The sequence below is a fragment of the Diabrotica undecimpunctata genome, chromosome 3, assembly GCF_040954645.1.
Source record: "Diabrotica undecimpunctata isolate CICGRU chromosome 3, icDiaUnde3, whole genome shotgun sequence".
Lineage (NCBI taxonomy): Eukaryota > Metazoa > Arthropoda > Insecta > Coleoptera > Chrysomelidae > Diabrotica > Diabrotica undecimpunctata.
The window spans coordinates 153,709,599-153,721,849 of record NC_092805.1 but is presented as its reverse complement, the minus strand read 5'-3'; the positions used below and the strand labels follow the sequence as shown (position 1 = coordinate 153,721,849).

The following is a 12,251-nucleotide window of genomic DNA, read 5'->3' as shown; positions in this document are numbered from 1 at the left end:
ATCCCTATTTTAGTTTCAGTATTTTCTTCTTTTTACCTAATTTTGCGTTGAAATCTCACATAATGATGGTATACTTTGTATCATTTTCTTCTAATGCTGTTATCAAATCTTCGTAGAACATTTCAACTACCTCTTCCTGATGTGTTGTGGGAGCATACACTTGTATAACCTTGATCTTTGTTTATTATCTAGGTCTATTATAATATAAGCTACTCTATAGAAATGTATGGCGTGAGATACTTTTTGACAAGAAATCCTACTCCACCATATGTTTCGTCTATTTTTCCTGTATAGTATAGGACATTTTCCAGAGTTTAGATGCATGCATTGTTCGCCTGTTCTTTTCACTTCTGACAGTCTTACAATATCCCACTTTATCTTGGATAGTTCTTCTAATTCGTAGACCTTTTCATCTTTAGCCGTCGATTGGATGTTGTATGTGGCTAGTAGTAACTGTTTTTGTTTTTTCATGTCTATTTTGGTGCGTTTTGTTGAGCTTGTGCCTCCCCCAGAATCCGTGAGGCTGACGGGTTTTCCGGTGTGCGATTTTAAGCTGCTAGCTCTACCCACCTGGGGTATCGTCCCATTTTAATAGATAATCGTAGCGCCGTCAAAATGTTTCCATATTATTTTGATTTTCTTATTAGTAAACAATGTATTCGATGTGCTCCTCGTACGACTAGTGTATTCTGTTACAGTATGCGTCACTCTTTTCTATTTCTTGTTGTACTATATGTAGACAAAGTATAATTTGTATTATGTTTGAAATTACATAAAGAACTATCTGCTTTATCAGACACCAAAAGGAAACATCTATTATTGGATATAGTATTTATGTGCAAAAATACACACACGTATAAATAAAATGACGTCAGTTCGCCGCGTATCAAATTTCAAAAATGTATCAGTTTATCTTTGAATCGTCAACTTATATTACAGATTAAATTAATTACATATGCAAGTTAGGCAAAGATGCGATAATTCCACATAATTAAACTTGCTTACAAGGCGACTTTGTTCTACTGTATAAAAATAACTTAAATTATAAAATTGTCACTCTTTGTTAAGATTTTGTAAAATGAAGTAGTCCAAGTAGTCTATTAAAATTCGTTATTAAAAACCTAGTTTTGAGAAGTTGGCGTAACATTTGCGAAATTCTAATCATTTAGATTTTTAAAGATACAAGTCATATTAAAAAACAAATATTGTGGTTAAACTGTGTATCTAATATATGAAAAAGTCAATACTTTGAGGAGTACCGGCAAACGATAACGAGGTAAACAATTACCTACTTTCAATTAAGAAAAAAACTAGCTTTAAGTTGATATAAAAAACATGCATATACGTCATGAGTAACGAATTTTATTTAAAAAAATTAATGAACGAAATAAAATATTTATCAAAAAATATTATTACTTGAATTAAAAATATTTGTTGCCAGTTTTTGGCAACCTATTGTCAATGTATTTTCCTAATTTTAAATGTAAAATGTATGATGTAAAAATGTGAGTTTGATGAACGTAGTGATCCTACTGCAGTGGGATCTTGTGATGTTTAGAACTTTTTAGCCTTTCTCTCAATATAATTATTGCTTTATCTTGAATTTTGAAAATTCCAGAACTGTATATCTGGTTGTCTAACTTCAGGTCTGAAATATTATATTTTTATGAATTGTATGTAATGTTTGTTGTTGAGTGACGTAATATTAGCAAGTGTCACTCGTTTCGTTTGATAAACGAAAACAGTCCCATAATAAATTCACACGAACTACAGGAAAGTGCGGTTGAATTCCGGTTATTGCGTTGCAAAGATTTTGTTTAAAATGTCCATGGATGAATGAAAAATCATGTTTAAATCAAGAAAATGGGACGTGGGTGTACAAGCATTGCCAATGTCCATCGATTCACTTTTTTCATTGTGAGTATTTTAAAAATTAGAATCATTTTTTAACAATTTGGTGTGATATGTTTTTTATACTTTTTATAATAAATACCTAGAAATAATATGTGAACTACGACTAGTAAATGTTAATTGAATATTTTAAATTTTCCAATGGTAAAAAACACTTCATTATTTCTATAATACTCACATTTTCACGTTCAATGTTTATTTATTCCGTTAATTTATCATTTCATCCTTTATTTTGAATTTTTTTTTTTAAAATCTGTTATTCCCTAAATATACTTTATTCGAATACATCATATAGAATATTAGACTTTACATCGTAATTTTCGCTTTTAATCTAATATACCTATATATACTTAGTTTAATAAATTTCCAATAAATCATATTCTTAATACACATTATTTTGTCAAATCTTCCTTGTATCCTTCTTTCTATTTGTTGGTAATCTGTTTGATGAACAAAAAAGCAGATCCAGTCAAATATGTTTGCATTCTTGGTCAATTTTTGGTTCTTAGTAAAATATCTGAATATTGAATTTTCAAGAAAAATTTTTTGTTTTGGCATGGAGTTTGTAGTATATTAATCGGTGTATCGATCCCGGTGTATAACTCTAGGAATATATTTATTGGACCTTCTATGATATTTTATAGTATTTAGGATAGTTATAACAGTACATTCATCTTTCTTCATATTCACACATATTAATATGTTCTTTTACACTACTTTTTTCAAATTCTCTTATAATATTTCTTAGATAATCTTGAATTCAGACTCCTTTCCGACTAGCAATATGGTCTGCTACCAAAAGTGATGGTGTCTTTGAGTACACAGGAGCCCTTTTTGGTTAATTCTGATTTTTCTTATGATATTGATAAACATTTATTTACTACATGATCAATTTTTTCCAATTGAGTTTGTGACTTCTGGTCCTGGTCATAAAAAACAACCATAAGCCAGTACTAACCTATTGTAGGAAGCAGGAATGTTACATTTTTATCTGAAGCATATTTTATTCCTCATACTGACCGTAAGATGTTCACTCATTTTTATATTTTCTTGATCAGATGATTATGATTTTTTCATATCATTTTTTTATCCAGCTACATTCCTAGGTATTTTATGTAAGCACATACAGTATAAATATGTTGTTGTATTCTGTGTTGTTTCAGTTGAAATGGTTTTTCTTTTTCTCATGCAGACTTCTGTATTTTTCCTAGAAATTTGTTGACCATTTTCAATACACCATTTAGTAAGGTTCTTATACTTAAGCTTAATTTTTCACATCCTACTTCAAAATATTGACATGGTAAATATATACAAATATTGTTGGAAAATCGTAGTAAAGAAATGCCACTACATTTAATTTTATTTCCAGATCTGCTGTATATATTAAGTATAGTATAGAGCTTAGTATACTTCCTTGTGGTAACCCAATATTGGTAATTTTAGGGTTTAATGTTTCATCATTTATTTTTATTGACACTGTTCTATTGGAATGTAATAATCAAATCTGTGAAGGCAGAGCTTTGAAGGTTCCCATTTTTTCGTAGAGAATCTCTAATATCACATCACATTATTATAGGCTGATTCCGTATGTAAAAAATTGCTGGAACTAATTTGTTGTGAGTAAAAGCCAGATGTGTATATCACTAATAATTGAACATCCTCTTCGCAAACCAAATTGCAGTTTAGGTAATAATTTGTTGATATTTTCGAGCCAATAAACCAGTCTAACTTTGATTATTCTTTCTAAAGTTTTTAAGACACAAGAAGCTAGAGAAATTACTCTATATGAATCTGGATGTTCCATTTCTCGGTTTGGCTTTAGAATTGGGAATGCTGAATATTCCTTCCAGATTTTTGGAAGTTCTACCTGATTCTATATTGTATTTTTATTGTTTTAAGAGAAAATTCTAAACTAGCGAGCCTTTTATAATAAAACAATAAGCTTTATCAACTCTTAAGATTTTGTATTTTATTTCCAAACTTGAGACCTCACTATCTGCGGTCAGTGGAACAATCTGCTTGATATTTGTTTCCACCCACCTTAGGAGCTTTTTTATTTATTATTACTTTCAAATCTAGGTATTAATGTTTCATATGTATTTAAATAATTCAAGTTACACTCCTCTACAGCATCAGATGGGATGAATTATCATAATCTTCTTTTGCTTATCTAGTTACAAGTAATGTTCCATATTTGTAAATTTTAGCTTACTAATTATTTGCAGTAATCCTTCTTTCTTTCTTGGGCGTAATCTTCCAAGGTTAGGTTAGGGGCTCAGATACACCCTTAAACATATAATACAAATAGACTAAGTGCTACAAAAAAAAAAAAAAAAAATTCAAACCTTGGATGCGCCCAACGAATGAACTTGACTTTGAAAAATATATCACCAGTAACTTACTCAGAAATACAACAAGAAAAGACGTAAATAACCTAAACAAAGAAATAGTAGATACATTAACACAAGCTCAGGATAAATTTGGCCCTAAACATGGAAAAGAACAAAAAATTAGTAAAGAAACGAAACAAAAAATGGAAGATCGTAGAATGCTGAGAAGTCAAGGAAATGTTGACTCACAAGATATAAACAGCATCAATAAAGAAATCTCTAAAGCCATCAGACGGGATATTAGAAAATACAACGAGAAAATTATAAAAACTATAGAAGACAACAAAAGCATGAAAGCATTGAGGAGAAAAATGGAAAATGGCAAAAAAGAAATCTTCCAACTTAAAGACAAAAATGGAAATATTATCTCAGATAGACCAAGCATATTATACAGTATACTCCCTCTATAACGAACACGGTTATTACGAGGTTTCGCTTATAACGAGATACATTAGATGTCCCTTGAAATTTCTATTGAAATATAACCGTCTATAGCGAGGCAAATTTGGTTATAACGAGAGAAAATAAGATCCAAAAACGTGTTTTTTACGTTTTTGGTCGGGTCGTGGCTATAAATAAATACCTTTTCAAACAGCCCCTCAATAAACTTAACTGCAGCCCGCAATAAACTTCTTTACAATGAATAAATACAACTGTTTCACATCTTTAGAAAATATGATAGAATGATACTGGACTATTTAAAGCAGTTAAAAATGACAGAGTTCTTAAAATTGCAGAAGCAATAGTTTATGTTATCATTGAAAATACGCTTTATACATTATGTAGTTGGAAAAAAATATAAGTACAGATTTTTTGTTTTAACGTATATCATTGATAATAAAAGAAAACAACTCTTTTATGTTTTAATATATTTCATTGATAATAAAAGTAAATAACTTTTTTTCAAAAACGCCATTCAAACAATATTTATTAGCATCTTATATTGCTCCAAAAGGCTTCACCATAGGAAGTTAATGGTTTAGAAAACTACAGATTCATATGTATGCACAGTATTATTATTTTCTGATATAACGAGATCGGCTTATAACGAGGTAATTAGTCTGTCATTTCAGTTCTCGTTATAGAGGGAGTCTACTGTATATAGTGGAAAGTTTCTATGAAACATTATATAAAAGTCAAGTTATTCCAGAGCTCATCGAACAACCAATACAAAAGGTACATAATGTAGGATCGGAGGATATACCAGATATATCACGAGAGGAAATTCAACATGCCCTCAAAAATATGAAAAATAATAGAGCTCCGGGGGAAGATGGTGTAGTCATTGAGACAATTAAACTAGGAGGTCCACTTTTGATCCCGAATCCAAACACTTTTTAATCTATGTCTGCATAGTGAAAACATTCCAACTAAATGGAAGAATTCGGTTACAATCCTCCTCCACAAAAAAGGGAATAAATCAGATCTCGAAAACTATAGGCCAATTAGTTTGCTTAACCACCTATACAAGCTCTTTACTTGAATACTGACAAACAGATTAGAAGCAAAACTCGATTTCTATCAATCAGAAGAACAGGCAGGATTTCGAGCGGGACACGGAACAAACGACCATTTGCAATGCCTTAAAACTCTAGTTGAAAAGTCTATCGAATATAACAGGCCCCTCGCTCTTATCTTTGTCGACTTCCACAAAGAATTTGACACAGTCGAAACAGTTGCTATCTTAAAAGCACTATCAGAATGCAGAATAGATCACAGGTATGCAAATATTATTCGAAATATATACGAAAATGCGACAACAACCGTTAACCTCCATTGCATGACTGAGAAGATAAAAATTGGCAGAGGGGTGCGGCAGGGAGATACCTTGTCGCCAAAACTATTTATAACAGTTATGTAGTACGCATTTAAACGGCTAAAGTGAGAATCAAAGGGTATTAGCATCGATGGAAAGATATTCAATCATTTCAGATTTGCCGATGATATTGCTCTCATAACAGACAACTTAGGAGAAGCCAGAGTTATGCTACAACAACTACAGCAAGTAACCCAGAAAGTGGGTTTAAAAATAAACTATGGAAAAACAAAAATGATGACCAATCTCGTCCCCAATGAGCTAATAGAAATCGAAAAGTCGCCCATAGAACTTGTGGAAAAATATGTGTATTTGGGTCACGAAATAAAGTTAACGCGAGATAACCAAACATGCGAGCTACTCAGAAGAATAAGTCTGGGTTGGGCCGCATTCGGAAAAATGAGAGACGTATTTAAAACAAATATACCGATCTATTTAAAAAGAAAAGCTTTTAATCAGTGCTTTCTACCAGTCCTCACATACGGAGCAGAAACCTTAACTCTCACAAAAACATCAGCCGAAAAATTGAGAAGGACACAACGAAAGATGGAGAGATCAATGCTTGGAATAAGCTTAAGAAATAGAATAAGAAACGAGGAAGTTCGTAGACGAACCGAAGTGGAAGACATTATCGAACATATTACAAGGCAAAAATGGAGATGGGCAGGACATGTTGCAAGAATGAAAGACGACAGTTGGACAAAAAAATTGCTTGAGTGGAGACCACGGGCTGACAAGCGAAGCCGAGGAAGACCCCCAACGCGATGGACCGACGACCTCAAAAGAATCGTGACCAATTGGATAGCAGAGGCGCAGAACAGAAGCAGATGGAAAAGTCTAGAGGAGGCCTATGTTCAACAATGGACAACTCAGGGCTGATTGATGATGATGATTGATGAAGTGCTACAATACAGTCGCGTTTCCCCAGTGTGACAGAGAAAACTACCGCAAAGCAGTCCTTGCGTCTCTTTCTAATGGGCCGCGTTTATCGAGGACTTGACCTCGTTGGTCATTTAGGTCACGTGGTCAATAAACCTGGCAAGTTAGAAAGAGAAGGAACTGCTTTGCGTTAGTGTCAGTTTTCTCTGTGGCACTGGGGAAACACGACTGTATTATAGCACTTAGTCTATTTGTATTATATATCTATGGATCAGTGGCGGCTTTTGGGAGTAGGCAGGATAGGCCGGGCCTACCCAATAATTTTAAGAGCTTTAAAATGGAAAAACATATTTTCAAAAATTATGTTAATGCATGTAAATAACTTTTAAATGTACTAAATCACTCAATACATTAGTGTCCGTTAAAACAACTATGTTATTATATTACCACAGAAAGCATCGAATCGTATTCAGGCATTTTAAATATCATTAATAGGCCCGAGCGTAACTGGCCGACCCAGCTCACATAAGATACCCGTACAAAAAGCGTTTGAAGTTAAGCAATTTGCCGAACAACGATTTATATCGTCGTGTTATGCTTGCTGTTTAGGCACCAGACGATCGGGCCTACGTCGACCACCGTTGTCACTTGTAACGTAATTATCGAATTGTAATATAATTTTTTTTTTAATTATGGTAAAAAAATATGTAAAATAATCTATAATTGTAACATATTTTTAAACAAACAACACAATTGCAAACAAGTGCACGGTTGCCCAAATAAATTTTAAAAAATTCGTAAGATTCCAAAAAAAAAATCACATTTGCATGATTTCTATATCTCCTGATTGTATGCAAATTATATATGGCAATACTGTCGCCGAGCATTAGTTCAATTTTCACTGTTATCTGTTATTACTAGTTGCACTAATTGTTTGGCCGATCGAGGTTGATTTTTTAAAATTGTTCTTGGAATAGTGAGATCGTTTTATAACTGATAGGTACATAAAAATGAGTTCTTCTGACGCTTTACCAGGTTGCAGTAATAGTAATGTTGATAGTGAGTGTTTGGACATTGTTGTTTCACTATTGGAATCGCCATTATCTAGAAGAACTGAAGTTGATAGAAAAAAAATTATTATGAATGAAAGGCCTACTCCAACATTGCGTATTGACCAAAAAGATGAAAAAAGGTGCGTACTTTTAATTGTTCTTGGTATGATGTCTATAAATGGTTATCTGGAAGTATTACGAAAAACAGACTATATTGTTGGCCGTGTTTGTTATTTTCTAATAAGAAATGTGTATGGAATTGTGAAGGATACTTTGATTTAAAAAATATGTCTGCCTCCTTAAAAAAACATTCCAGTTGCAAGGAACATTTAAGTAATTTCCTGTCCTTCAAGGATTTACAGAAGAGGGCGTTTTCTGTTCGCGATCTGCTAGATGAAAAATCAAAAATCGCAAAAATTAGATACAATGCAGAAGTTAAAATGAACAGAGAAATCATTAAAAAATTGGTTTCTTTAACTTGTACTTTAGCGAAACAGGAACTGGCTTTCCGTGGCCACGACGAATCCGATGATTCTCTAAATCCTGGAAATTTTAAAGCGATTTGGGAATTAATATTAAAATCAACTCCAGAACTAAATGATCACTGGCAGAAAAAAATATATTTCAGAGGTATCTCAAAAACGATACAAAACGAACTAATCGATCTAGTGAAAGACGAAATTCATATTTTTATCGAGAACGCCATAAATAACTCCACATTTTTTGCATGCATTCTTGATGAAACAACCGATATTACTGAAAGGGCACAATGTTCAATTGTATGCAGATTAGTGGACACAAAAGGCGTTGTTCAAGAATATTTCTTAGGTTTTTTTGATCTAGGGGAAGACCGAAGTGCTCCAGCGTTACGTGACTTACTGTTTAGTGTAATCGGTAAATTTGACTGTAAAGCTAAATTAATTGCTCAAACCTACGATGGAGCTAGTGTTATGTCGGGACAACTTAATGGACTTCAAAAATTAGTGAGAGATTCTGCACCATTAGCAATATTTACCCATTGTTTTGCTCACCGCCTCAACTTAGTTTTACAGCAAAGTTGCTCCAACATTACAACAGTCAAAATATTTTTCTCAACGCTCAAATGACCTTACCTTTTTTCTAACCATTTCAACATTGCTGTTAGCGAAACCAATTCTAAACCCAGCTTAAGTCGTAGTGAACTTGATATTTTACCTGGTAGTTTATCTAATAACGGAGATCAAAGTTTTTTTGAGAAAGCTAAAACTAAATTTAGAAGGATCTTTTTTGAGATTTTGGACAATATTATCACTCAATTAGAGCAACGTTTCTCTGATTACAAAAAGTTTCAATTTCTGGAATTGGGCGATAATAAAAGATTCACAGAATATGGCGCTAAATTTCCACAAAAAGCTTTGGACTCATTGATGGATACATATGCACCACTTTTTAATAAATCTTTATTAAAACCAGAACTGGAAATGATTTTTTCTGCTATTAATCGTGAAAATTTTCACGATAAGAGTTTGTTAGAACTAATTAAAAGTATGTTTGATAACGAAACCAATGAAATTCTTCCTGAAAGCTATAAGTTATTTTGTTTACTTGCTCCAATACCTGCAACAAGCACTTCAGTTGAAAGAACTTTCTCCACTTTAAAGCGAATAAAGTCATCTCTTCGAAATACAATGACGCAAAATCGGCTTTCATCACTGTCTACTGTATCAATCCAGAAAGACATTCTTGCTCAGTTAATGGAAACGGGCGACACATTTTATGAACGAGTAATTGACAAATTTGCACAAAGCAAAGAGAGAAGAATAAACCTGCTCTATAAATAATAAAATATGTTTGTAATCTATGTGTATATTTTAGTTCATAATTTTATTTAGTTTACAAATAACATAATTAAATGTAAGTCTGAACATCTTAGTCAGTTACCTTATAATTTTAAGTATTTTTATAAATAAAAATAAATTTATATTTGCATATTATGTAAAATAAAAGAGATTATAGAAAGAGAGAGACAACAGGGGTAAACAAGAGCAATATAAGCAACAGAGAGAAAAAGAAACGAACAGAAAAAGAGAGGCTGCGCGCGCGAGATAACGGTCTAGAAAAACCGAGAGTGGGTTTAGTTGGTAGGCATTGTAACACGGATTCATCCGGAGGCAAGGCCCCCAGGGGTAACTGCGTTCAGATGTACTCCGTTTACTCTGAATCGAACACACGCCAGTTACGATTCATCTGATACGGTCTTTAGAAGATTCCCACTCTCAGACAAAAAAAAATGTATTACACACACTGGCGGCTACAGAAATTTTTTTGGAGAGATCATGGAACTTGAGGGTGATTACTTTTCTCTGATGCACTTTTAGTCTTACCACCAATAGGATAAGTAGGTTTTCAAATATTTTTAAGGGGGGGGATCACGACCCCGTGACCCTTCCTCTGGATCCGCCACTGATTAGACACAGCTATATGTAATTTGCTGGCTTGGCCTACCCAAAATTTTACCACACCAGCCGCCACTGCTATGGATACATCTTATCATTGCCTTTAATTTGTCGGAAAAGTTTTTATTTTTATTTAAGTTCTTCTCATATCATATCAGAAGAGGGCCAGAATGTGGAACTGACCATAAACTACTGACAGCAAAAATGGGCATTAATTGGAAACCTAACAAGGGCCCCTCTACAGAAGAACCGTTAAATACTATGGAGAAGTTAAGAACAATCAATAATAGAACTATACAAACAACATCTAGACCAAAAATTAATAGAATTCAGATACTGCAACATCGAAGAAATATATGAGCATATAAATACGAGTATAAAACAAGCAGCATTCGAAGCCCTTGGAGTAAAAGAATATACAACAAATAAACAGCACTATTATGAAATACAAGAACCAACAAAAAGATTAATTGAAGGAAAAAAAGCAACTATACAGAAAATGGCTGACTACAAACAACGATGAAGTTTATAAAGAATATAGAGAAAAAGATAGAGCAGTGAAAAACAAATAACACAACAAAAGAATAAATAATGGGAAAGAACCTGCTTAAATATTGAAACATACATAGGAGGTACAAGTACTTCGGAGTCATGGAAAGTACTGAGAGGATTGAAACGAAACTGAAAAGAAAAAATTAAATTGGGAAATATACAGGACAAAGAATGGAAGGACTATTACAAGGAACTGTTAACAGAACAAAGACCACAATTCACTGGAAAAGAAAACAGGCGAAGACGAAATAGATCCCCATAATAAGAAATAGAAATAACAGATAGAGAAATGAGAAGGCCATAAAAGCAATCAAAAATAAGAAAGCACCAGGACCTGGAGGCATCTCACCTGAGCTTCTAAAGTACGACTCAAAAAAATTACACCGGATGATAAAATGGATATTTCAAAAAGCCATAAATTGAGAACAGCTCCCAAAGGAATGGACGGAGGCATATATGACATCTATATTTAAGAAAGGAGATAGAAAACGTTGCGAAAACCAAAGAGGAATAAGCGTAATATCATCAATGGGAAGATTATATGGGAAGATACTGCGAGAAAAGATAGAGCAAGCGATAGAAGGCAAAATCGGGGAGGATCAGGCAAGCTTTACGGCAGGAAGATCATGCATAGACCATATATACACACTGGAACAACTGTTGGAAAAGCAAAAAATAGAGATATACATTTGGCATTTGTGGACCTGAGAAAGGCGTATGACTCTGTATTAAGGTCAGAACTATGGGAGGCAATGTACAAATTAGAAATACAGACGGAACTCATAGAAGCTACAAAAGCTCTGTATAAAGAAAATAAAGTGTCCATTAAAATGGGAACAAGAATCATAGGAGACTTCACCACAACAAAAGGGCTCCTGCAGAGTTGTTCCACATCTCCAATCCTATTCAAGGCATGGGAGTACCGGTACGAAACGAATACCTATATACGTTAAGCTTTGCAGACGATCAAGTAGTGATTGCACAAGACCAAGAAGACCTCAGTTACATGATCAAGAAACTACATGAAGAATATACCAAGGCTGGCCTAGATATTAACTTTGCGAAAATGGAGTACCTATCTACAAGTGAAGAAGGCAGAAGATCTATAGATTGACGACAACAATAAAAAAAAGGATACATTCAAATACTTGGGGTTTATAATCAAGAAAAAGGCAACAACAGAGGAAGAAATTAAACAAAGATGAGGAGAAACAAG

General features: G+C 33.3%; 1 protein-coding gene across 1 annotated transcript in view; it reads left to right on the top strand.

The window, feature by feature from the left end:
• The first annotated feature begins 1,704 nt into the window (after window positions 1-1,704).
• LOC140436245 (protein AMN1 homolog) overlaps window positions 1,705-12,251 on the top strand; it is a 47,193-nt gene continuing 36,646 nt past the window's right edge. Inside the window, exon 1 of the mRNA XM_072524946.1 lies at window positions 1,705-1,917. Coding sequence (XP_072381047.1) covers window positions 1,847-1,917 — 71 coding nt within the window. The 5' untranslated portion in view covers window positions 1,705-1,846. The remainder of the gene's footprint in view (window positions 1,918-12,251) is intronic.